This window comes from Misgurnus anguillicaudatus, chromosome 12 (assembly GCF_027580225.2).
Source record: "Misgurnus anguillicaudatus chromosome 12, ASM2758022v2, whole genome shotgun sequence".
Classification (NCBI taxonomy): domain Eukaryota; kingdom Metazoa; phylum Chordata; class Actinopteri; order Cypriniformes; family Cobitidae; genus Misgurnus; species Misgurnus anguillicaudatus.
The window spans coordinates 36,459,069-36,486,491 of record NC_073348.2 but is presented as its reverse complement, the minus strand read 5'-3'; the positions used below and the strand labels follow the sequence as shown (position 1 = coordinate 36,486,491).

Sequence of the window (27,423 nt, the reverse complement as noted above, 5' to 3'; positions counted from 1 at the left end):
TTCCACTCACTAAAAATGACTTTTTCAATGCCGTGTTTTCAAAAATAATTTTTGGTTAAGCTTTTTCAAACAATTAAAAGCTGGATTACAAGACCCTCCACTTATTCTATTCATTGTGATGCAGCCTAACAATTTAGTATAATTGCTTCATATCACAGACTTGTACCTTCTCATATCTACATTTAGCCATTGTACATTTTAATTATACCTGTGTATACGTGAAAAGGAACATTACTGTGTCCAAATGCCAAAGTCATTGCGTATATATATATATATATATATATATATATATATATATATATATATATATATATATATATATATATATATATATATATACTGAAATTAAAAATAATAAAACTATACAAACACAAAAGTTGGAACAGTACCTATGGTTGTAATGGTTAAAAAAACCTGGACATTGGGATAGATGCATTTTTGAGTTATGAAAAAAAAAACACAATAAAGTTACAAAAAAGGAAAAAAATTGTATAAAATAAAGATATATTATTGCAAGGATTTTAAGAAATTCGCATTTATGGTGACAAATATGCATAATTCACAAGTTTTGTCCGTAATTTTCGAAAGAAATTCATATTTATTGTGATAAATATACATAATTTACAAGTTTTGTCCATAATTGTCGAAACCAAACACATAAACAATAAAATAGTTTTAATTACTATCATGATTATAGATTTTAAAAAATAAAATAAATAAAGTTTATCATAATTAGTTAATACAACTGGTTTTCGTTGCGTCACGCAAAAGCCACGCCCACACGCCTGTCCCTACAAGTCAAAACGACCTGTGGGCGTGGCATCTACGATGACGCGCACTTGTTGCTTTACTGGACAAGGTGAAACTTTTCCAGCGCAACAGTAACGGACTTTTTAACGTTGTAACTTCGTGTGACAGCGCGACTTGCGCGTCCTGTTCAGCGTGAGTCCCAACAGAAATCTGTTGGATTCATCCCGAAATGTCTTTATCCGAGCAAAGCCAGCAGTGGTATCCCACCAGCGTTCAGGTAACGGTACTCCAGGCGAGGGGTTTGCGGATCAAGGGGAAAAATGGCACGAACGACGCGTACGCCATCATGCAGGTGGCCAAAGAAAAGTTCTCAACGTCGGTGTCCGAGAAAACCGTCGCGCCTGTGTGGAAAGAGGAGGCCGCCTTTGACCTGCCGCTTTTTCACCCCGGTAACGTGGACCGATGCACCTTACAGGTGAGCGTCATGCACCGGGCGCTGATAGGAGCTGATAAAGTGCTCGGGCTGGCGATCGTCAACTTGTTGGACCTCTACGACAACAAATCACGTAATAAAACTGAGTAAGTGCATATGACTTTACACAGTATGTATGTGTAATTCATGGGTTAAATATTTACATTTTATAGGTTAAAGTATGGTTGTAGTTTGACACTATTTTAGCCAACCATGGATAAAATAACCAAACACGTTTTGTGTACTGTGTATATGTACACACACGTTTATAGGCCTATACAATTGATGTGTAATAATTGAATACTTATTTCTTGGCTAATAATACTTAAATAAGGCCTATTCTCATATAAAGTTTTTTTAATCAGCCTCTAGAAGTGTATATATATGGGTGCCCTCAAGTATTTGGACAGTTAAAGGGATAGTTCACCAAAAAATGAAAAATCTCTTATCATTTACTCCCTCTCATGTTGTTACAAACCTGTATAAATTTCAAACTGATTATGAGGCCCATCCACTTCCATAGTATGAAAAAAGAATACTATGGATTTAAATGGGACTCATGACAGAATTTTTGTTTTTGGGTGAACTATACCTTTAATGTGTGTGCATGCTATTGCATTATATTAATTTAGATAATGCTATGTTGTATATCTATAGCTGTTTATAGTTATAATGTTGATAGTTGATGAACTACTATGGTTACACTGTAAGCTGATATCATCTTAACAATGATGAAGTAAAAATCCCAAAAAAGGGAAGAGGCAGAAAAGGGAAGAATGTGCCAAATAGTTTTTATGTATACTTTACTGTAGTTATAGACGGTTTTCATCGGATGCACGTGCGGTGACGCAATTCGCGTCTGGTCTGAACTTTACTTCGGGTTTCTGTTTGTATAATAGTCTGACTAGCTGCTAAACTGAACTCTTGAACAAATACCAAAAGAAGTGGTTTCCTAGGTAATCTACGTGTTGTTTATTTTGCTTTTTATATAAATAAACTACGTTTAAAGTACTTGGTTGTTATTTTTTCTTAGCGGAGTTTACCGGAAGTTACGTGTTGACCACGAAAGTCGCTTGTTTATGTTGTTACTGCTGAAACCGTCTATATATACCATGACTACTTGTCCCAGTAGTTTTTGTGTCCACTCTGTTCATTCAGTCATGTGAGGTTTCTTTGCATGTTGGGCTTTGGTAAAAATATTGCAAAACTAAGTCCTTCTCAAGTGCATTAAACATTTCTCAGCCTGTTACCAGTGTTTGGTAGGATATTTCTCAAGGATACTTGTGCAAGATGGCATCAAGCCTTCCTGATGTGGAAATAATGAGCTGGGTTTTAAATTGCAATGGGGTTGGTCATAGTAAACCAGACCTGGGCAAGTTTTAAGACATCGCAGAGCTGCATGAATGAGTCAGGCACTGTACGCTTTCCGTATTTCCAATTCATTTTGGGAGTATAAAGCTTGCTTGTTGCGCGTAATTTAATATAATAAGATCCACTGAATAAACTAAAATGACCTTTTCACTTTATTTGTTCAGAATATCTGCTCATGCAGTAGGATCGAATTTGATCCATGTTATATTATATTAGGATTGATTCTAATTTATTACAAAAATTGCATTAGCGTTCCTTTAGGGATTGTTGGCAAGGACCAAGGGAAAATCTGTTTAACTAGATATGGTGGATAGTCATCATGATAACGTCTTGGTCGACTACATACTGAGTCGCATGCTGTGCATTATGCAGCGAGTTCATTAATAAATCAGTTCTCCTCTATTCATCATTGTAACTTCTAAAAAAAGTGACTTCCACAAAAAACTACTTAAACAAACGTTACCAAAGTGTTTAAGTTCTGTTTTTAAAAGTTTGTGTTTGCCACACCTGCTCCCTGAATGACTGCATTGTTTGCATGCTAATGCTCAGATCTTTTAATTACAGCCCTCCTGCTCATTTTCATTATGAGATTTAATTCAATCTCATGCGCACAGACGCCTCCAGCCCCATTGGCTATCTGCCCAACAATTGTTTTGATCCAAAACTTTAGTTCAGGTGACTCGGGATAGAAGCCGTATTTTAATTAACAAAGCAGCTGAGATCGTACATCATCACATTTTGTTGGGTCCAGATGAGACATTTCTTGCGACCATATGATGGATGTCTGGCGCATTAATGCATTATATACAAAGTCATATCTTGTCCTCTGATCACGTGAGCTGTGTTGTTGTCCTGGTTTAGATGAGCTGGAAACAAACAGTGCTTGCTAAGAGTAAACTGATTCTCTTATGAAAGTAGACCTAGATTATGTTAGTAACCGGATCTCTGGTCTTGGTGATGTGAAGTTTGATCTCTCAGGGTGTGCGTGTAAGAATGTCAATCTTTATTGTGATGTCACGCTTGTTTTGTATCATAAAAAAGCTTTGTCATTTTGTCAGTCTGTGAAAATGAAGTAGAGCACGTGTTTGATGGGAATACCATGGTACTGAAGTTAATGTGTAAGGATCTTTGCATACAATGGTATTTGCCTTCAGAGGTGCTATTGTATTACCATTGCACATGTACACAACCCATAGTATGTCGCACTACCATGTTATGTGCACGCTTGTTATACCCAAATTTACAGTCTGTTAAGTTGTTAAAATCGTTATTTTGTTAAAGGTTAAATGTCTAACAATCCATTTCTTTGGGTTTGAGTTCTGACAGGTTGTGACAGTGTCACCCATCTTTTGATATCTCAGTGTTTTTCTCTGTGCACTAGCATAACTTAGTCAAAGCTTGACAGCCGTTTCAAACTTCAAGGTCAAGAAAACACATTTGTGTCTCTTTCAGTCTCACACACTCACACACACATTTGTAGCCTTTTATAGGATGTGCCTGAAAGATACCAAAGGCAAATACAGAAGTTTCTGCTATTTTTGTGCATGGGGATTAATATTTGCTAGATGTCATTTGGCTGCAACTGAGAAGTATCATTGTTTCCTAACTGACAATCATTTATATGGCAGCTTTTTTGTAGATGTTTTGTCAAAGATAATTTTTTTTTTAGACAAATACTGATAATCTTTAAAAAAATATATTTCCACAGATATCTGTATGGTCACCAAAATATTGTGCGTCTCCAAGGTTGAATTTACACTGCAAATCTTGATGCCCAATTCCGAATTGTTGCCTGTATCCGATTTTGTTGACGCCCTGCTTAAGTCATTTTTAAAAACGACTGTTATATCAGGTATCAGCGTTTACACTAAACACTGGCAAAACAATTCAAAGTATACACATACTTACCCAGAACAGCTTAAACCACAGAGGAGGTAAGATGTCGCAATATGCAAGGGACACAGACAAAGTGATTTTTACAAGATTATAGCTTTAAAGGGATAGTTCACCCAAAAATGAAAATAATGTCATTAATGACTCACCCCATGTCTTTCCAAACTTGTAATCCTGCTTTCCCACCAGCCATGGTAGAGGTGTCAAGCGCGAGTGATTTCAATGTTATGTCAATGTAAAAATGCGTTGACACAGGTCTGGAGGTCTCGTTTACCGCCTCATTTGCGCGTCTAGTTCTAATGCCGCGAATTGAGCATTGCCGTGGCAAATATGATCTTTGGCGGAAAAACGTGCTGCATTAACCAATCAGGAGCTTGCTCTAGTAGTGACGTGATTACAGGAAGTGATCAGAGTCGCAGAAGCCCCTCCCATGATGCGAATTTCCACGTGAATGTCTCGATGACTAGAATTTTACCCGTGGCTTTCACGCGCAAATGAAGCGAGTAAACTCAAACTGTTCAAGCAGCAAACTAGGCGCGGTACACGTGAGTTTCACGCCTTAAACGCGGCTGGTGTGAACCCACGGTAAGACTTCCGTTCATCTTCGGAACACAGTTTAAGATTTTTTTATATTTAGTCCGAGAGCTTGTTGACCCTTCATTGAAAATCTATGTAAGGTATACTTTGCATGTCCAGAAAGGTAATACATCATCAAAGTAGGCCAATGAGACATCAGTGGATCAGTTAGAATCTGTTGAAGCATCGAATATATAATAGCATCGAATACATTTTGTTCCAAAAATAACAAAAATTACGACTTTATTCAGGATGGGCTTCTCTTTCGCGTATGTTGTGACTAAAGTCATGTGACTGCTATGACGCAGATGATGTGTTATCCTCAGACATGTTTGCAAAGGTTTTTTTTTCAAACTTGCAGCGTGTATCTCCCTCAGACTGTAAACGAAGCCCGGGCGCACAAAAAAAACCCAAAAAATAGCTGGGATAACGCGTCATCCACGTCACTGCAGTCACGTGACTTTTGTATCGCGCATGCGCTTTACAACAGACAAGGAAGAGAAGACAATGCTGAATAAAGATGTAATTTTTGGAACAAAATGTATTTTCGATGCTTCAACACATTCTAACTGACCCACTGATGTCATGGACTACTTTGATGATGTTTTTATTACTTTTCAGGATATGGACACTATACCGTACGTAGATTTTCAATGAAGAGAAACCAGCTCTCAGACTAAATATAAACATCTTAAACTGTGTTCCGAAGATGAACGGAGGGCTTACGAGTTTGGAACAAGGTGGAGTCATTAATGTCAGTATTTTCATTTTTGGGTGAACAATCCCTTTAAGACATAAAACTTCAACATTACTCCGCCTGTTTGAAGTGACTCAATTGCGTTTTTTTCCCAAGTGGCTCAGATCACATATGACCCACGGACATGTAAGCAGTATAAAGTATGTAGATTCCGATATTCTCCGATCGGTTTCAGGCCTCATTTATACTTGGAAATAAATCTGATATGAATCTGATACATGCGTTTGCGTCCACAATGTAAGCGGACAGAGCGGAAATTCGTAGTTGCCAACATTTTTGTTTTCTTCCCCTTTTTTAATTAAGCCATTATGCAGAAGAGAGTAGCCAGGAGTAATGATGACTGCATGTAGGATGTCTGTGGCATGAATAGTGTGAGTATCAAGCAACATCTCCAGGTGCTCCTTTGAGAAAAAGTTATGTGCACCCCTGCATATTACCAAATTTGCATAGTTTAAACTTTCTGCGTCTTTAATCGTGTTAATATTTAGGATTACATGCACGTAAGTTGAATTTCTGGCACAATTAAACACATTTTCTGGTGGCTTTTGGTTTCAACTGAGTCCAACAGCAGATAATGTGCCAAAGGGCTAAACTAATAGTTGTTTTAATGCTACTTTTTAAAAACATCTCCAGAGGACACGCGGATTAAACAGGATTTGTTGAATATCTTAAAAGCAACAGTGAAGTTAAACTCTATCACTTCGGAGCAAATGAACACAGCCTGTGCGCTGGCCTGTGATAAGACTGTCCTGTCACACAACAGTCTTATCACTCTACTGGCACACACAGGAAGTGAAACAATAAATGATCCAATGGTGATTCATTTAACACTGCCTCCACTTCCTGTCAGGTCACAGCTGATGCGTTTGTCAAAAACTCTTTAATATATTTTTACTTTTCAAACACACAGGCAACGCCCTGTGGAGGTGTTGTAACTTCTGTCAAACAACTTCTCTAATTATTCTTTCTCCGTAGCCGTAGCTTATGGGGAATTAACTGAATGACATCACACCAGGACCTGATTGCATTCCTAACAATGTGTTCGTATGGGCGTGAGGTGCTGATGACCTTTTACTAACAAAAGTGGTGTTAAATCCGCCTCCCATTATGTACAATGCCATTTCAATTGTCTGCGTATGTAATTCGCATTAAGGAAATGTGGTTTAACAACTTCTGCTATTTATGGGTTAGTTGTTGTAGCTCATGTCTTTTTAACATCTTTAACCGCCTTGAACTTTAGTCCCTTCGGTTTTGTGGACTAAATTATATTTCCAGGCCTAAAAAGGGAAAATATTTAAAAAATGATATGATGTTATATTTTCACAGACATTATGAAGAATTATTATATTTAGACATCAATAAATCACACTTTTTAAAGTGGACATTTTACAAGATATTTTTTCTCTCCCTTTCTCTGCTGTGGTTGGATAGTGCAGATTAAGGGGTGGTATTATTATAATAAGGTCTCCTTCTGACATCACAAGGGGAGCCAAATTTCAATTACATATTTTATCACATGCCTGCAGAGAATGGTTAACCAAAGCTAATAGTGCTTTTTCATTGCATAGTACCCCACGGTTTGAGTCGGGTCATCTTACTTTTGGGGGCTTTTTCACTGAGTGCAGTACGTAGTACCCGATACTTTTTTCTTTAGTACCACCTCGGTTGGGGTTCCAAGCGAGCCGAGCTGATATCAAAACGTGACGCGAAAACACTGTAGATCACTGATTGGTCTGAAAGAATTGTCACTTCCAGCATCATCCCTATAATGTAAAAGATTAGCTTTACCTTCATGTTAGCTTGCGCTGTCTTGAGAAAACATGTTGTCTGGCAAGTTCCCAAACTCCCTTTTAGTGATGACAAACATCCAAAGGTTTAGAATCAGGAACACCATACCAGTTTTTTCCAGACTTGCAGTTTGTGGCGCCACATTCGTGACATGCACGTCCCCTTATATGCTTAAATCAAATTAAATGAGGCTCAGCGGATCGCATCGACTGACACCACGGGAGTTTGTACAAAAACTGTCATGTTTCCCGCAGCACTTTTCAGTTCGGGCGGCCCACCTAAGCTGGGAAACCCTACCACCTTAACTAGGTCATCCAAAAAAAAATCGCTGCACAAAAGGCTGTCAAGTGCATCTCAGAGAATAGCATGGACGCGCTTCACACTCCGAGCGGGCACGTGCGTCACAGTTGATAAAACATTTAATTCATTAATAATCTAGTATGCAGGGCTCCAGACTGCCACCAAATGGGAGCATTTTGCCACCAAAATTTGAGAGTTTGCCACTGAATTTTACATTCAGTCGCACATGTGCAATCAGTAAATTTGACCTTTTTTTGTGATGTGACACTGAATTTGAAACGGCACATTGTACTTTCTGCATCTATCATCAAAGTATTTATTAGTAATACAGTGGAAATTAGTAGAAATATGAATATTTGGTTAGCATGTTGATTTACGGTGTGTGCCCCTAAATTTTCTGGTTGCGCCCCTAAAATTTTCAGTTGGGGGCTACTGTGCTCCTAGTGAAAAAAGTTAGTCTGGAGCCCTGGTATTTGTTCATTTTCTGTCATAGTTTCTTCAAAATTTTGTTTTTTGAGTGTTTTAAATACAAATATTTTCATCATGACGCATGCCCCCGGCCCCGCCCACCCGCACAACCCTACCACCAACATCTATTTGTGGTGATCAAATTTTGTGGCAGACTGAGAAATAAATGAATGTATGGGAATGTATAGCATTCCAACAACGCTCTCATTTATAATGTATGATGTCACAGCAGTAGGCAACGCAAATATAACGACTATAATCCCTCCCACTCCGAAGTGTTACTAAACTCGATGGGAAAGCTAACAAAGCCACAGTGAGGTAAGCTGACCCGACCTAAACCGTGGGGTCCCATGCAATGGAAAAGCGCCATAAGTTATTGGGTTGTTCTTTTTCACATTTTCTAGGTTGATAGAAACACTGGGAACCCAATTATAGCACTTAAACGTGGAAAAAGTCAGATTGTCATGATATGCCCCCTTATTTCTAGTATACTAGTTTAATGTGTAGGTAAATAAATCCAAACTTAACCTTGTTGTGAATTGTTTGTTTAAAATAATCTTTCAAGTCAAAACATGTCACCAGACTATGAATAAGCACAAGTTTTTATCTGACGCGGATGTACAATGGCTTGTCAATGGTGCTAAGAAACAGTGTAAATGTTACGGTGTAAGGAGTAGCAGGGGCGGCAGGGATCGTTTACAGTAATAATCCCAGAGTGAGTTGTTATTTTTAGCTCTTGAGTCATTTTCTGTTTAGTCAAACACACCCGTCATTTTCTCCATGGTATTAATGTTGCTTTATTTACTCAATGAACAGTATAGTTTTCATTTTGTTACCGTAGACCTAAAGAAGCAGGTGCTGGTGGCGAGAAAGCTGTTTGGAGAATAAAACATACTTATCAGTTTTTGTATTGAAACGAAGGCCGTATAGTGTCTGAAGTGTGAGGTAGATTTGTGCCTATTCACTTGCTGCCATCTGGACAGCTTATAATAGAAAATAGGAGAAATGTCAGGCAGAATATGTCACAATACTTTTCATGGCTGCACACAGCATTGATAAGCACTATGTTTTGAAGAAGCATTTGAAGTGTTGTTGAGTTTTAGGGAATTTCATTTTCCTTTCAAACTCCACGTTTGACCTTAATCTGCCAGCCGCGTGTTGTTTGCTGTCTGGCATTTTGAAGTGTTTGTGAAATAGGTTTTTTGTATTCTCACAGCTGTACGTAACTGCGTGTTCATTTTTTTATATATAAAATGAAGCCTGCATGTAATTACGCAAACCTTGTGTTGTACAGACCTTGTGGTGTTCCTCTTTGTTTTTGTAATGAGTTGTGTCTTGTTCCTACAGGCATGTAGATCACAAGCTCCAGTCATTCGTCCCCATAAAACATTTTCAAGGAAAATGAGTCTTTCTTAGTAGCTAAAATGTCCTTTTATTACATAGCTTTAGCTGTTTTGGGTTTCAGAAGGACTTGTATGTTAGACAAATGTCTCTCTAAAGAGAGAAAGTTAACTTTGTTATCATTGTCCTTCACTGCTATCCTGGAGTTATGACAAAACCGTCTCTGTTATTGAACCACTGTGTGCCTTTCTAGTTTAGGGCTGTTCAGGAATGTGAACAATCACGTGAAAGTATTTACATGGACTTTGGGATTCGCTCAGTTTTGCCTGTGTCTGCATGCTTGGTCTGTAATAAAAACTTCAGCTAAACTCGAAAACCAATAAACAGCTGTACAGCAATAGTATTATGTAGTTATTTATTCTCTGCTTTTTTTGGAACTGAATGATTGTGAAAAGGCTAGAGTTTAATTTACTGAATTTATTTAGTTACTGAATAATATTATTTAGGTACTGTATTTGTTTTGTGTGGAGCATGTAAATGTATTTGTTTGCACTAACTTTACGTTATACTAACATTATGTTAACGTTACCCAACTTTACACAAAACTGTGTAATTTACATGGGGTTGCGCCGTTGCGTTGCGCCGTTGCGTTGCGCCGTTGCGTTGCGCCGTTGCGTTGCGCCGTTGCGTTGCGCCGTTGCGTTGCGCCGTTGCGTTGCGCCGTTGCGTTGCGCCGTTGCGTTGCGCCGTTGCGTTGCGCCGTTGCGTTGCGCCGTTGCGTTGCGCCGTTGCGTTGCGCCGTTGCGTTGCGCCGTTGCGTTGCGCCCGGGTGTGCCTCATAAGCCTTGAAAAGTGAAGTCTCTTGCTCTTTGATCGCCCCCCGGTGGCTGGCTGCAGTACAAGTCATAACCCCGCCCTCTCCATTCAAATGAATGGGACTATGCTCTAAATAAAAAAAATATTTACACTTCCAGTAAAAGTTTTCGAAAGATGGTTTTGGTCCTTTCAAGTAGTTGTTATCACGCTGATATATGTTCAAGTGTTCATTTTTGTGATAAGTTTCATTTTAGCTTGTAATTTGATGCTATAGAAACGGGGCGTGTCGTTATGATTGGAGTGGTTGAATTGGCCGTGCAAGCGTTTGGGCGGAAGTTTGATACCGCGGCTCCGCCTCTGGCTCCACGGACGATTCCTTCTGCGCATGCCTTGGCTCCAAACTGACGTTTTTACGTAACATGGCGGCGACCATGGTCGGACATTTTTGGCTTCAATTCATTACAATGGTGGGAGGCGAAGTCGCGTCGTCCATCTTTTTTACAGTCTATGGTTGCGCCGTTGCGTTGCGCCGTTGCGTTGCGCCGTTGCGTTGCGCCGTTGCGTTGCGCCGTTGCGTTGCGCCGTTGCGTTGCGCCGTTGCGTTGCGCCGTTGCGTTGCGCCGTTGCGTTGCGCCGTTGCGTTGCGCCGTTGCGTTGCGCCGTTGCGTTGCGCCGAGTTGATGACTGCAGCAGCAGAATTTTTTACTCCATGGCTGGTTTTAAGCTCCTCTGTTAATAAAAAAGAAATGTATAATAAAAATAATATCCAAAAATAAGATTATACAGTAATTAAATAAGTGTTAAATACCACAGTGCTGAAACTTTCCACTTTTAAAAAATGTATTTAAGAAAATTCTTAAAGAAATTATTTTTACAGTGCAACAACTACAAGACACAGCACAATCCCTTTCTGTGAAACCTCATATCTTTAATGCAATCTCGCCACCAGCTGATAAGGGAGTTGCTGCAGGAAATGAAAATCCTTGAAACTAAACAATCTTTGCTATTTTCTTCAACAGATGGTTCAAACTGATGGGCAAGACGGGAAAACCCGACAAAGACAGGGGTGAGGTGCTTCTAGACATCCAGTTTATGAAGAACAACATGACGGCCAGCATGTTCGACCTCTCTGGGATTGACAAGTCACGGTCACGACTCGGCAAGATAAAGGACAAGCTGAAAGGAAAAAAGAAGGACGGTATGTCGGATTCTGCCTCCGCCATCGTGCCTTCGGTCGGCCAGATAGTGACCGACAGCGAGGGAGAGGAGGAGGCTGACGCCACACCTGGAATCAAAAAGAAGAGCAAACTGAAGTCCCTCTTCGCACCGAAGGTTTTGCAACGTAACATGTCTCAATCCATGTCCACACTTCCCACACTTCCTGAAAAAGATTCAGCCATCAGTTTGAGCAGGTCGTCTGGCTTAAACGTTGAATCTTCTGAAGGTATTACATCATCATCTGTTTCTATCATTTTGTCTGTATCGTTAAATATTAGGGAAACTGATATGGTCTATTTTACTGTACATTTATTTTGGAATTAAAATTAAAAATGCTTTATTAACTTATATTTTATCAAATCAATAATAAATAATTAGTTATTAGCCATACACTAAAAATAGTTATTGTTATCAATCTAACTTTTTATACTACTGCAATCCTATTTAATACTTAAAAAGTTTCAGTACTGCAGTAATTTTGTGTTCTTTTCTTTGTTCAAGGCAAGAAGAAATTCAAATTATTTAAGCACAAGCGCAATGGAAGTTCAGACAGTAAAGTTTCCCAAGGCAGCAGCTCCTTAGGACAAGGCTTGACGCAGAGCAATCTGTGCGTCAACGGCAGTCACGTCTACGCAGAAGAGACCAGAGAGTCCCGGGCCGGTTCCACCTTCAGTCTCAACAGCTCCGGGCACGGATCCATGGAGGATCTACGGCGAGGTCACGACAGGAAGATCTCCACCACCTCCGTGGAAACCGAACCGGAACCTGAGGAGAATGCCGTGGAAGAGATGCAAAGAAGACAAGAGGAACAGATGAAAAGGGAACGGGAGGCAAAGAAACGGCTGGAGGAGGAAAAGAGGAGACAGATTGAAGAGGAAGAGAGAGAGCAGTTCAGGAGAGAAGAAACAAGGAAGGAGGAGGAGAGGAAGAGGATAGAAAGAGAAGAAGAGAGGAAATGGATTGAGAGAGAGGAGGAGAGGAAACGGATTGAGAGAGAGGAGGAGAAGAGGAGGCTAGAGAAAATGGAGGAGGAGAGGAAACGGATTGAGAGAGAGGAGGAGAAGAGGAGGCTAGAGAAAATGGAGGAGGAGAGGAAACGGATTGAGAGGGAGGAGGAGAGGAAACGGATTGAGAGGGAGGAGGAGAAGAGGAGGCTAGAGAAACTGGAAGAGGAGAAGGAAAAGATTAGGAGAGAGGAGGAGAGGAAACGGATTGAGAGAGAGGAGGAAAAGAGGAGGCTAGAGAAACTGGAAGAGGAGAAGGAAAAGATTAGGAGAGAGGAGGAGGAGGAGGAGAAGAGGAGGCTAGAGAAACTGGAGGAGGAGAAGAGAAGGTTTGGGAGAGAGGAGGAGAGGAAACGGATTGAGAGAGAGGAGGAGAAGAGGAGGCTAGAGAAACTGGAGGAGGAGAGGAAACTGATTGAGAGGGAGGAACAGAGAAGAATTGAAGAAGAGGAGGAAATGGCCAAAATAAAGAGAGAACAGGAAAAAGTTAGGCGGGAGGAGGAAGAAAAGAGGATCAAGGAGGAGAGGAGGCGAAAAATGGAGGAAGAGGGGAGAACAAAGCTTGAGAAGCAAAGCATGAAGAAAGATGAAGAGACCAAAAGGATTGAGGCGGAAAGACGACATGCTGAAGAAGAGGAAAGACTGCGGAAGGAAAAAATGGAAGCAGAGGAAAATAGGAAAAGGAAAGAGGAAGAAGATAGACGAATGACAGAAGAAAAAGAACTGAAAGAGCGAGAAAAGGTACGGCTGGAAAAAGAGAAGATGGAGCTTGAGAAAACGGAAAAGGCATTAAAGGAAAGGATGAGAAGAGAAGAAGAGAGAAAGTTGAAAGCAGAGCAAGAGAGAATCAGACAAGAAAAAGATGAAATTGAAAAGCAGAAGAAAGAAAAAGAACAGATGAACGCCATCGAGAGGCGGCCTGACGTGAAACCCAGGAGTGCTCGAATGAATGCGGGAATGAAAACGGAGAAAGCTGAAACGGCTGCCTCACAATTCACCAATCCCTTGGAAGAGTCCCTCTTATTGGATGAAATCTCCACCAGTCCGTTCGAGCAGTCAAAAGCATCAGCCAAAGTATCTGCGGTCAGGCCAAGGTCAGTAGCTCACCTGAATACACACACACACCTTCATTTACATTGAGCCTCACAACCATTTTTCATGGATTAAATTAAACGAATCACAATTGATTTTAGGAAGGTTCATATGAGAGTGGTTCATGTGCTTGTGATGAATGTGACTCATTGGCATTGCTTATAAAGACACAGTGAACCAACCAGGCATTTAATAAGTCATTTGTCTCTGAGTGTGAAATTACAGCCAAAAGGAAAATAGTTCATGTTTAATATGCAGCAGTATGGGTGGTGAGATTGTAATATTAAGGAATCATTAAAAATAACATTGCTTAACTTTTCATTTGTATATTGGGCAATATAACTAGCACATCATGGAGAGATGTAAAAACCAAGGGACTGAAAAAGTGACTTTATGCTTATTGTGATCATAAGCTGGTTAAGATTCAATTATTATTTTTTCATTCAAGGTATACTCCACTTTCATACTCACCCCCATGTCATCCAAAATGTTCATGTCTTTCTTTGTTCATTCGAGAAGAAATCACTTTTTTGAGGAAAACAAGGGCTCTAAGTTATCCCAACCGAGGCATAGGGGTCTTATCTACCAAAACGATCTTCATTTTCGGCAAAAAAGTGTGTTTTTAATAGGGCTGAATGATACATCGAATTTTCATTGTCAAGTTCATTATTTAAAATGTAGGCGCGCAGTATGTGCGTTCTGGAAGCGCCGCAGTCGTGACTCGCACGCGGTGCGACGCGCTCGTTTCTTCCAGGCTTTTCAAAAACATTTAAACTTTTCAGAATGACACAAGCGCAGCGTGGAGGTCATGTGACAATAACCTACATGTCTAGCGTTTTCCACGCGTTTTAGGCGCGACATGTGAATGGCCCCTAAAAAATATAAAATATTTATCGCAACTCACATCGTCATCGCAACATTAAACAGTGTCACCGCACATCTCAACTTTTCTTCACATCGTGCAGCCCTAGTTTTTAAACCACAACTTCACGTCTTGCACTAGCCCTGTGATGCGCCAGTGTGACTTTACGTGGTGGGTAATAGCGTCGAAAGGTCACGCATGATGCGAAACTACCACTCCAGTGTTTACAAGTGTGGAGAAAGAGGACCATTCTGTCGTTGTATGTGGGAAAAAATACTAATTTGTCTTTGTGTCAGTTTATTGTTTAAAGTGGGCTGCAAGTGTGCGTTTCACATATGACGTGTGACCTTTCGACATGATTGCGCAGTACATGAGGTTGCGCTGCCGCATCACAGGGCTAGTGTTAAAATAACACATATTGTGTCGAGTTAAGGACAACACATCTCTGTGTTATTTTAACACACTTTCTGTTGTTTTAACACATCTTGTGTAATCTCTCTTATTTATTTGAACATAAAATCAACACAAAATGACACATAACATGTTAAATAGGATAACACAAAACAATGGGTCTCATTTATTAAAGCATGTGCATAGGCCTACATATGTTTTTACGAACAAATCATGATTCAACAAAAACTTTTGTATCAAAATGTCTTCTAAATGTATGCAAAAATTCAAGAAAACCTAATGTGTAATGTGAACGTCATGTAAATGTAATGAGAAGAAGTCCAAACATCAATCACTTGATCTCCTGTCTGTTTTATTTTAGATACAGATGCGCGTCTCTGTCATATTAAATAAAAGTCATTTTTGTTAACGCATTCAATACTTCTTTAATGTTACTTTGGTCGTTGATCGCACTGGCTTCCTTCAGCAATTATTATTTATTTTTCTTGCCGAAAATGAGAATCGTTTCGCTAGATGGGACCCTTATGCCTCGTTTGAGATCGTTAAGAGCCCTTTGAAGCTGCAATGAAACTGTCATTTTAAACTGCATTGAAACTGTAAACTGTTGAGGTTCAATAAAGTCTATATTGAAAAAAATCCTGAAATGTTTATCTAAAAAAACTTGATTTCTTCTCGACTAAACAAAGAAAGACACAAACAACTTTGATGACATGCGGGTGAGTAAATTATCAGGATTATTTTTTATGTAAGTGAAATATACACTCACCTAAAGGATTATTAGGAACACCTGTTCAATTTCTCATTAATGCAGTTATATAATCAACCACATGGCAGTTGCGTCAAGGCATTTAGGGGAGTGGTCCTGGTCAAGACAATCTCCTGAACTCCAAACTGAATGTCAGAATGGGAAAGAAAGGTGATTTAAGCAATTTTGAGCGTGGCATGGTTGTTGGTGTCAGACGGGCCGGTCTGAGTATTTCACAATCTGCTCAGTTACTGGGATATTCACGCACAACTATTTCTAGGGTTTACAAAGAATTGTGTGAAAAGGGAAAAACATCCAGTATGGGGCAGTCCTGTGGGCAAAAATGCCTTGTTGATGCTAGAGGTCAGAGGAGAATGGGCCGACTGATTCAAGCTGATAAAAGAGCAACTTTGACTGAAATAACCACTAGTTACAACTGAGGTATGCAGCAAAGCATTTGTGAAGCCACAACACGCACAACCTTGAGACAGATGGGCTACAACAGCAGAAGACCGCTCATCTCCACTACAAATAGGAAAAAGAGGCTACAATATGCACAAGCTCATCAAAATTGGACAGTTAAATGTTGCCTGGTCTGATGAGTCTCGATTTCTGTTGAGACATTTAGATGGTAGAGTCAGAATTTGGCATAAACAGAATGAGAACATGGATCCATCATGCCTTGTTACCACTGTACAGGCTGCTGGTGGTGGTGTAAAGTTTCTTGGCACACTTTAGGCCCCTTAGTGCCAATTGGGCATCTTTTGAATGCCACAGCCTACCTGAGCATTGTTTCTGACCATGTCCATCCCTTTATGAACACTATGTACCCATCCTCTGATGACTACTTCCAGCAGGATAATGCACCATATCACAAAGCTTGAATCATTTCAAATTGGTTTCTTGAACATGACAATAAGTTCACTGTACTAAAATGGCCCCCACAGTCACCAGATCTCAACCCAATAGAGCATCTTTGGCATGTGGTGGAACGGGAGCTTCATGCCCTGGATGTGCATCTCACAAATCTCAATCAACTGCAAGATGCTATCCTATCAATATGGGCCAACATTTCTAAAGAATGCTTTCAGCACCTTGTTGAATCAATGCCATGTAGAATTAAGGCAGTTCTGAAGGCCAAAGGGGTTCAAACACAGTATAAGTATGGTGTTCCTAATAATCCTTTAGGTGAGTGTATATTGTTTCATGCATGTTTGGGTCACTGACAGTCAAATTATTTCTCAATAAACAAAGTTTATTGAGTTGGTATACCCATATGAAAATTAACCATAATTTGGCGTATTGATTTCCATTTGCCAGAAAAAAAAGTTCCCTAGCTGTCACTGGAGCAGTAGTACACCTTTGCACCTAAAGAGTCATATTAGTACCTCAGAGGTACATATTAGGACCTTTTTAAAGGATATTGCCCCAGTGACTGCTAGGGGTCATTTTTGACCATTTTCTCTGACAGTGTATTTAGTAAACACATTTTTTGCTTTAACTGGTTAATTTCCGTAAGGGTAGGCACTCTTTGGGTATCTGACCACAATATCATCCACTTGAAAGCGTTTTAGCGTTTTCATTACCAGACAAAAACAAAGTCCTCTTTCATGATGTTTGGAGCTTCGCAGCGACTCACGGCTTACTCTAACATCGCTTATTATGTCCTTCATAACGCTAATGCTTGCATAGTACTTACCTTTAATAATCTCACATGGATATTCTGAACCATTCAAAATAGCTTTCCCAGTGAGATGTACGTCTGATTGCATTGGGTTCATAACACTCCATCATGATCATCCCATTAACACTGTTCTGATGGCAAATATACAGGATCTTAAAATATGTGTGTAGGTAAGGATGAGCTCATGTCTGAACATGTTAAAGGTTTTCCAGCAATGCTGGAGTTAGTATGTGGCATACTTGCGTACTTTTCTCTTTCTCTATCATACTTTCTGAAGATGATCATCACAACTGCTAAATGAAATAACCTTTAACATAGTGACATATCTAGATAATAATAGTAACAGTCTTTCCTGTTGTGGTCTTATCTGTTTATTACTGCTAAGCTGTAATAATGCTGACTGTTATTCACAAAGTCTCTAACCCTCATTGTGTTAAGTTCACGTTGGTATATGACAGGGGAAGCTGAGGAAATGTGTTTTCCTACAAAAAGCCGATCCAGCAGATCTTTCTCTCTGACTCATGCATTTAAACTTTGTGGTATTGGTGTGAAATGTGGAGGAGACATGAGAGCTGACAATAAGATTTATAGATAGCCAGGACAGCTTTTAAAATTTGGCACATTTTCTGTTTGAGCTCCTTAAAGTTATTTAAGGTTATTGATTATATTTGAGCAACAAACTTGTTGATGTAAGGAAAGTGTAGCCAGAAAGTACCGTAAATGGTACTTTAAAGTTACCAATCTGGAATGTGTGCTTACCAACACATGTAGAGTAGATATTTAGCAGATGTGTTTGATCAACTTTAATTTCCGTTTCATTATCCTGCTTCTTTAGTTCTTCTCTTTCTGGAACCTTCTTTTCACAAGCAACGGTGCCAAATACCAACCCGTTCTTGGATGATTCTGACGCCTACAGTGGCAACACAGAAAACGTCTTCAATCCTGGAGATAGCACTGAAAATTTTGAGAAGAAACGGCGTGCGCCGATACCTCCCCAAACCAAGACACCGTTGGGAAAACCGGATCTTCCAAGATTTTCTGGAGCCAAACAAACTTTGGACAAAACACCTGAAGACAGTGAAGAACCTGATGTCTTTAGTTTACGACAAGAAAAGAGACCAGCACCTTTACCACCAGATGTCTCCAAGAACATGGGTGAAGTACTGAACAAAGACCGGTCAACCTTGGTTAAAATAGATGAGTCTTTAAACCAGTCAAGTGACAACCATTATGATCTTGTATCTAAGGAGCCTGTTGCAAAAACTGTGCATTCTGCCTTCGCTGAAAGCCTTTCTTCAAGAGAAAGTGGACAAGAAGATTCCTGGAGTGCAAATGATTCCCGGCATACAGAAAATGTGTCGCTGGAAAGTGCTGGCATGTTGGAAGTTTCCAAAAAGAAAAGTCGGGCTCCTTTACCTCCTGCTAAATTAGCATTGGCTGGTGAACAGAAATCGGCAGGTTTGGGGTCATTGAACAAGACTTTGCTGCATGCAAAAGTGTCTCCTATTGATGCTCAGCCAGTTGCTGAGCTGAAAAATGCAGGTGAACCAAAGAGAACAGGTGACTCGGGATTCAAACCTAGCAGGTGAGGTATATCTGAGAACTTCTGGAACCGCAGACAGACATAAAGTATATTAAAGAATACCCCGGGTATAAACACACACAGGGATTGGCTATATAAATGTGAAATTAAAAACAACACAAATGTCATAGTTTTAGTAAACTTTGAAAAAATATTTTTACTCGGAGGCCGCCATTATCGTTTACGTCACAAGGTGGGAATAAACAAGGTAAACATGGGCTGCGTCCAAAATCTCTACTTCGGAGGCATCTTTCAAATGCATGAATGCATGTCCACATCCAATATTTGGTTTACTTCCTGTCTTCTGAGATACCTCCATCGTCTTGTCCCACAATTCTATACGTGCTTTGGGAATATGATTGGTCGAGCCTGGTCAAGTTTTATACCTTTTGATTGAACTTATATGGGATAAGTTATCACAAAGGCGCTCTCTGTTTATAATTCAAACTGAATTCCATTAAACTGCCTATGAAGGTTGTCCGAATTTTTTCTGAAGATGCCTTCATGCTGCTGAACTCATTGCCTCCTGAGGCAGCTAAGTCAGCTGCCTTAGTTTTTGGACGCAGCCATGGTAAACAAGTCTTCAATCAGTTGTTTATTAAATGATGTGAAACAGAAGGTTTATATGCACACAGACAGTAGGTGACGGTATGGGGTTTTAACATACATAAAACATACATGATCAAAATAAAGATGATCGGGGAGGTAAGAATGTGGCAGGGGGAGTAAAACATATCAAATGCAAAACTATAGTAGATGCAATAGTATTTACTATAGTAATATTTCACGAAAACTATTACACATCATTGACCCAGCGTGTATTTACGGAAGACACGATGGCGGCCTCAACAGCTTAAAATGAGTATTACATGTTGGGAGTTTTTGAAGTAATGAAAATATTTAAAGCCACAATATGTAAGATTTTTATAATAAAATATCCAACAAACCACTTTCACCATTTAATTATATTTAATGCAGTTGTGTAGTTAAATTATCCCAAAAGTCCCAAATTGGTAAATCCAGAGAAATTCCTGTTTTACTACTAGTTTGCACAGCTCCTTGTTTCCTGTCTGCCATTGTTGGACGGGCTGATGAATCCAGGTGTGTCTGATTATTGTTGTTGTGACTACTGAGGTCAGGCACACCTGGATTAATCAGTTTGTCCAATAATGGCAGACAGGAAACAAGGAGCTGGCTGAAGTTCAGGAAGTAGCCTTTTGGTGACTTAAAGGGACACTCCACATTTTTTTAAAAAATGCCTTTTTTCCAGCTCCCCTAGAGTTAAACATTTGAATCTTACCGTTTTGGAATCCATTCAGCCGATCTCCGGGTCTGGCGCTAGCACTTTTAGCATAGCTTATCATATTCCATTGAATCTGATTAGACCATTAGCATTGCGCTAAAAAGTAACCAAAGAGTTTTGAAATTTTTCTGTTGAAAACTTGACTCTTCTGTAGTTACATTGTGTACTAAGACCGACGGAAAATTAAATTACATTAATTATATTAAAAAATATTTTTCTAGGCCGATATGGCTAGGTACTATACTCTCAAACTGGCGTAATAATCAAGGACTTTGCTGCCGTAACATGGCTGCAGGAGGTGCAATGATATTACGCAGTGCCCGAAAATAGTCCCCTTAGTAACTTTCAAAAGCAGGGGTAAAAACAACAACATCTCCCATCGTTCCTTTCTTCTTCCTAACGTCATTAAGCTTCACCTTTGTTATTGGTATTGTGTAAAAAACTAATTATTGTGGCTTTCTATCAATGGATTTTAGTAGTATTACACTTTGAAAAGTAGTGGCTAGTTGATTAGTTGTCAACAGACTTTAAGGAACGATGTTAGAATTTTTAAAATTGCTGAACACTGTTATAAAGGTTGGTGCTTGTCAGCAATTGCAACTTTGTCAAAGAGAACAACCAAACTATCAAAATAAGCTGAGGTAGCCTAATGTTTGAGGTTTTTAACATCTGGTTCCATTGTATTACATTCCTGACCATTCCTTAATGTTACTCAATGTTTTGAATTACTTTCTGAAGAAAATGGCTTTCAGTGGTTTAAACTTTTGGAAATAAATGCCTTAAAGGGTTTCATTTTTTTATATATATTACAACAATTCCCTCCAGTGTTTCATTGGTGCCCAAAAAATCCCCTAAGGGAAGTGTGCGTCGCCCTTTCTTTTAAAAGTGGATGTGTCAGAATGATGCAATAATCCTCCGATGGAGTGTTATGTATTCCACCCCTGCAATCGTAGGTCTGTCTTGAGGTCTTAAAATCTCTCCTTCTCTTTTCAGGGCCCATGCAGTTAAACCCTTGAGCACCATTGACAACCAGCCAGATTTCAAAGACAATTTCGCATCTGCTAAAATTGCTGAGGGAGCGCAAGTCTCGATGAAGGTAATGTGAGATTTATTCGTTTTGTTCTTTGTTATTGTCCTCCTGCACAAACCATATCCTTTTAAAATGCATGGAAAAGAAATACCCGTGCATCGTAAAACATGAAGGCGTTACCTAAAATGAGAAGACTATTGTATAATGGATGTTTGTGCATGCATATTTTTTGTCATTGTATAAAATCAGTAAGAAACAAGTTGACTTCTCTTTAGGCCCCAGATGCTAAAGGGACAGGACCCTACTCCCAGCTCACCCATGAGGAGCTCGTGAACTTGTTGGAAAGGCAGAAGGAACAGCTTTCTCAGAAAGACACTAAGATCATGGAACTGGAGCAGTATATAGACAATCTTCTCGTCCGTGTCATTGAGGAGAATCCCAGCATCTTAATGTCATTAACCTTAATGAAGAAATCTGTTTGAGGGACGCATCAAGCACAAGGTTTCCAGCTTGTGTATAGTCTTACTGTAATCACAAATATGGGGTGACAGTAAAAAAAATGGTTGGTTCTCTGTGCAAAGGCATTACACTAAAGCCAGTGGCAAACACTACTGAGCTGAAGATCAGGTTGATGTATTCCTGATTTATGATGTCTCACAGTATATGTTGATGAGTTGATGTGACTTGCCTCTGGTTTAAAAAGACCATTGTGACTGTTTTTGTACTACGCTGCACTATATATACACTGTTTATGATAAATATATTTTTTCAGGAAGTCTGTGTTTTGTGCTAAAAACCATCACTTAAAAATGCAAGGCACTTTTTCTATGCAAGTATTTTATATCAGAGATATATTATCATTGTGACCAAACATTGTATTGATACGCTAATGTTCATTATGTTGAACTCCGATGAAGCACTTTAAAAGGACTTTCGACTAATTGTCCTTAAAAATGATTTTCATCTGTAAATATTATTTTATCATCATCCTCATATCTATGTCTATTTCATATAACCTAAAAGCTTTATTATTCTCTGTCTTTGAAATAAAGAATCTCACAGATTGCAGCATCTTGTTATTGTTTCAGCATATGTTAACCCGGCTGCGTCAGGTGGCTTTCGGTGTGAAGTTTGCATGTTTTCACTGTGTCTGCATATGGGTTTCCTCTGGGCCAAAGGCCAAAAACATGCAAGTTAGGTGAATTGGAGATAACACATTGCCCCACCCCAAACTGTGTATGGATTAACTTGTGTGCATCAATTTAAGTATGGATTAACCAGTTCTTGCCATGAATATAGCAACAGATGCTGGAATGGTGCAAAGAATGAATAAATACAGAAAACACGTGTTATATTTTAATGATAAGGCTATGTAAATACATTTTATGAGTATATTTATAATAGAAATTGATAAGTAGACAACCGTTTTCATGGTTTTACCCAATGGGTGAGTATTGTATTACAAGGATAAAAAAACACTGGGCTGGTTTCCTGGACACAGTTTAGGTTAATCCAAGACTAGGCCTTATTCATATTAGGTATTTTAAGAAGTTTTTACAAACATACCTTATAAAAACACTACAGGTGTGCATCTTGAGACAAAACAATGATATATCATAAAATTAGTCGGGAGTCAGGACAAGGTGTTTTTAAATAAAAGCAGCACAAACATGCATTTTAGTCTGGGACTAGGATAATCCCTGTCTGGGAAAACGCCAATATAATGCAGAAATTGGGGTAACTAGCTATCATCCACTATTGTCAATAAATGTATAACGCTATTCATCACAATGTTATTTCTACTGAGATTCATAAGTTATTTTTTTATAAATCCTTTAGATCAAGGGTCTCCACAATGGATTAAACAATCTGGAGGGCAGGGCTACTTTTTTAATGTCGTATACTCAAAACTTTTTACTTGTTTTTTTTTTACTAGTTGATATATTTCATTAAATTCATAAATTATTTGAAATGTTAACATACATAAAATAAGCTAATATAAAACATGGAATAAATAAATATTAAAATTAAGGCTATTAATATAATGTGCCTTGGTGGGGAACCTGTTGGAGACCACAGCCTTAGATTATTTTATTTTACAATAACTTAGGTTTACAACATTAGGTTTACAAGGCATAAATTATAATTATATATTTAATTTCTGCTACAAACAATTATTCCTGCCAGTACAAAAATACAGATTAAGAATTTTTCTCTTTACATATTAAAAGAAGAAGAAAACTTTTATTTCCAAACTCAAAAATATAACGATGGCAAACCAAGTAAAATACCCATTTGTATAAGTATTTTTATTGTTTACATTTTTATTTTTAAACTATTCTCTGTTTGAAAATATTATATTTTTACTATAGCATTATATTTTATTCCTATTATTTTTATTTTTCCATCACAAAACTTTTATTGACAGCCTTGTTCGCAACTGAAGTGATGACGTCATCAGAAAGCGCACCGGCACCGCTTTATAAACAAACGTATATTAGTCGTGTAGAGATGAGCGCGAGCAACTTTCATCCGTGCGTGCATAAATAACGCAAAATTAACAACTTTCTTTCGACTAACTGAAATCGAGCACCACTACTAGTAAGTCCGCAGAATCTCTAACCTTTTTTTAACAACAAGCAGTTCTTTATTTGTATTGACGCTTTCCAAGACATATATTACGCGTTGAATGCTTTAAATTAGTTTTGTTAACATTCACAGACATAATAGTTGATGGAACACGTTGTTTTCTTTCATTACAAAACTACAATTTCATTTAAAAATGTTTTAATGTGAACTGAATAATAAAGAAAAGCAGCCAATACTCTTTTAAACTGTTTAAAAAAACATCTCACGGTGAGACCTCGTGAAGCTGAATGATAAATTCAGGTTCTCGTTTGGTTTGTATTGACCGAGCTGTTTATATGCGCCACTATCAGCTGTTAAATCATTCAAGGATCTGATGGTGGACTGCTGTCTGTGTGTGGTTGTTTTTATAGATATGCCGAGCAGCTGTAAGGAGTGTGGCTCATCTAATGTTATACAGGACGACCTGTACTCTCAGATACAGTGGGTATGTGAAGACTGTGGGTCTGTGGTTGAAGAGGGACATCTGACCACCACGCTTAGCGATGAGACCCAGAGCAGAGGTAACCCGGCACAATGCATATCAGTTTCATCTCATCCTAATTCGCATTGTTTCGCATTTGAAATATGCTTTTTGTCATTTGTTTAGCTGTGCCCTTTCATGCTACCACGGAGGCGATCAAGACGCCATGCAGAAATCTAATTGCAGGTAAAGACAAGAAGTTGACATGTTTATTAGCCTTGTTTAGTATGTATTAACTCTCAGGTTGCCCAGCCTGGTGCTACCAACACCCATGTCATGGGTTCAGTGGGAATGCATGTGAATCACTGGATAAAATCGAAATGTTTTTTCTTTCTTAGGCTTCTCTCGTGTCCGTGCCCTTTGTCGTATTCTGAGATTATCCAGAGACATGGAATCTGAAGCAGTTAGTCTCTTCGAGCGTGCTTACAACCACTCCAACTTCCTTCATGTGACCTTGGAGAAGAAGGAGATCTTGGGAGGATGCTGCATACTGTTCGTCTGTAGGCAGAGCAACTGGCCTGTTGCTATGGGAACCATTAGCAACCTATTAGGGGCGACCACAAATTTACTGGGTGCAGTTTATCAAGAATTTACAAAGAGTCTGAACATCGAAGCCCCAACCAAAGGCATCATAGACCTGGTGGAAAGCTTCTGTTACGAGTATGTCTCATTTGGCCTCAACATTTTGTCATTTAATAATTACTCATCCTTTAGAATGTTTTTCAGAGACTCGCGGTCACCATTCAATTATACTGCATGATTTTTTCATACAATAAGCAAAAAATTGGATTAATTTTCTCCCAAACATTTCTTTGTTCAATACTTGTTTCGTTTGTAAGAGTCAATTTGTTTTGACATGACATACCTGGATTTTGTAGGTTTAAGCTGGGTCCTACACAGGTGGATGAGATGTTCGCTGAAACTCCCCAGCGATTGGTGGACAGAACATCTGCATTAATTGAATTGGCTGCAGAAGTCTGGATAGTGACCGGACGCCAACCTCTGCCCCTCCTTATGGCAGCATTGTACGTGGCCTGGCAGTCTCTAAAGCCTATGGTACGTGCCCTTGATAATAATTTGTTAAACGTTACCCTGTCTGTGAAATGTAGGTTAAAATTTTGAATTCTAATGATGAGATGTTTGATTTCAAACATTGATTTAAGTCTTTGACATGATCTTACACAGTCAATATTAAAGATATCAAGGATGCAATGTTTTAAACCGGTTAATATGCATTCACATGCACATCTGTTAGAATAACTTTCATCATTGACTAAACTATGCATCACAAGGTGCCAAACCCCTCAATATTGAGATACTGCTCATCTTGACTTTATCTTAATGTTTGTGGTCCAATTGAAGACGTCATCACATCACGTCCAAAAATAACGTGATGTGAAGACATGAATCTGTTTTGGGACACGTGAAAGACACATCAATGGTTTATCAGAGGAATCATTTAATATTTCTGTTTATGATAGGCCCGCATGAAATACGCTTTCAACGTGTTCTGCAAGATTGGAAAAGCGCCCGAACAGTCATGGCGCAGAAGCAAAGAGACAGTCCTGAAGCGGGTGAATGAACTCCGGGACGTGTTGTGCAAATTGGGGCGAGAGCTGCCCTGGCTGAGGGGGCAGAGAGTGGAGCCCAGCACTGTTGCCACGCTGGTGGACGACATCCTGAAGAATCGTCAGGCGCTCCTCCTGAGGGCGGTTTGGCACTACGAACAACAGCTGCAAAATGAGCTCTCGGAGGCCCAAACTACACAAGACCTCTGCACTGAGCCATCAGGAAAACAACAAACTGATTCAAACCCGGTCACGGATCCCGGGCACGTAAGCTCTGATCAGGTGAAGGTCGAGTGCGAGATTCTTCCCAAGAAAGAGAACTCGGACTGTGAACTTCCAGCAACCCACTGGGGTAAAAGGCACTTGTTTTTACCACCCTGTGTGAAGAGTCGCAAACGGCAGAGGGAAGACGTGCCGCAGCTGGAAGTGACTGGAGATGAGGACATATCCGACAGCGAGATCGAATCTTACATTCGCTCAAAGGATGAGATTAAACTGTATTTAAAGGCTCGGAAGGAGCTGAAGGAGGCGTAGCTATGTTTACATGGCAAACTGACGCTGTGTTGTTTACATAGACTGTATGTTGTTACTTGAATTTTTTATTTTTGTTAAGAAGGGTTATGGCACTAAATGCATTCTCACAATTTTTGTTAATATGTTAATAAAAAACCCTGTTTGTGGTATTTGATTCAGATCTTTTATTTACTAATATATATATACATTTATTTTTTTATTAAAAACGAGTTATTTAAAGTTGGATCTGTGATTTAGAGTTAATATTAATAAAGTTGTTCAGGCAGTAATTTATTTTCTTGCTTAGCCTGAAGTTTAAAATTGAACCAATTTTATTTGCTGCTAGTAAATTCCCTTTATACATATATATATATATTTTATTTGCATTTGTTTTCCTGTTCACATTGTTCTTGTGTTTATTTCCCAAGCTTTGATTTTCATAGCGCAGGTGTTGTACTAACATTGTGATGTCATCATTAGTATGCACCCTTTTCATTTCTGTTGTTCCTTGAAGCTATTAAAACACATTGCAAGGTTGTTCAGCAGGTATGTGACCTTGACAATCCAATTTAACATTATAATAATGAGAGCTTATTTTTCCGTCCTGTTTTAAGATCAGAACCTGCTTTGAATAAAGATTTCAAGTATAATGTCTGCTGTATCTTACACTTACAATGTATGAATGTCATTACATTACATAAAGTATCACCTAATGTGTATATACCATACACTTTTCAAGAAAAAAAATTCTTGAAAAAAAAATCTTTGCG

General features: G+C 39.0%; 2 protein-coding genes across 4 annotated transcripts; both read left to right on the top strand.

Moving 5' to 3' along the window:
- Positions 1 to 815: 815 nt before the first annotated feature.
- rab11fip1b (RAB11 family interacting protein 1 (class I) b) lies at positions 816 to 22,531 on the top strand. 3 transcript variants are annotated; one of them, XM_073874493.1, is made up of 7 exons: positions 816 to 1,329; positions 11,552 to 11,976; positions 12,252 to 12,762; positions 12,820 to 13,848; positions 18,384 to 19,133; positions 21,427 to 21,529; positions 21,739 to 22,531. In XM_073874493.1, exons 1-7 carry the CDS (start codon positions 980 to 982, stop codon positions 21,943 to 21,945), a joined length of 3,375 nt encoding a protein of 1,124 aa, XP_073730594.1. In that variant the 5' UTR covers positions 816 to 979; the 3' UTR covers positions 21,946 to 22,531. The 3 variants fall into 3 exon arrangements, with proteins under 3 accessions (XP_073730594.1, XP_055063751.2, XP_055063752.2); XM_055207776.2 differs by having other exon boundaries at positions 12,252 to 13,848; XM_055207777.2 differs by lacking the exon at positions 18,384 to 19,133 and having other exon boundaries at positions 817 to 1,329; positions 12,252 to 13,848.
- A 1,374-nt stretch (positions 22,532 to 23,905) lies between these two features.
- brf2 (BRF2 general transcription factor IIIB subunit) lies at positions 23,906 to 27,303 on the top strand. The gene is made up of 6 exons (XM_055208003.2): positions 23,906 to 24,064; positions 24,463 to 24,612; positions 24,699 to 24,758; positions 24,911 to 25,232; positions 25,451 to 25,628; positions 26,054 to 27,303. Exons 2-6 carry the CDS (start codon positions 24,465 to 24,467, stop codon positions 26,672 to 26,674), a joined length of 1,329 nt encoding a protein of 442 aa, XP_055063978.2. The 5' UTR covers positions 23,906 to 24,064; positions 24,463 to 24,464; the 3' UTR covers positions 26,675 to 27,303.
- Positions 27,304 to 27,423: the final 120 nt, after the last annotated feature.

Bases quoted from the DNA above. Each gene is read 5' to 3' on its own strand.
- rab11fip1b (XM_055207776.2), top strand. From the start codon at position 980: ATGTCTTTATCCGAGCAAAGCCAGCAGTGGTATCCCACCAGCGTTCAG. The intron at 13,849-18,383 runs GTCAGTAGCTCA...CTGCTTCTTTAG, and splicing joins GTATCTGCGGTCAGGCCAAG to TTCTTCTCTTTCTGGAACCT. The intron at 19,134-21,426 runs GTGAGGTATATC...TTCTCTTTTCAG, and splicing joins TCGGGATTCAAACCTAGCAG to GGCCCATGCAGTTAAACCCT.
- brf2 (XM_055208003.2), top strand. From the start codon at position 24,465: ATGCCGAGCAGCTGTAAGGAGTGTGGCTCATCTAATGTTATACAGGAC. The intron at 24,613-24,698 runs GTAACCCGGCAC...TCATTTGTTTAG, and splicing joins CGATGAGACCCAGAGCAGAG to CTGTGCCCTTTCATGCTACC. The intron at 25,233-25,450 runs GTATGTCTCATT...TGGATTTTGTAG, and splicing joins GTGGAAAGCTTCTGTTACGA to GTTTAAGCTGGGTCCTACAC.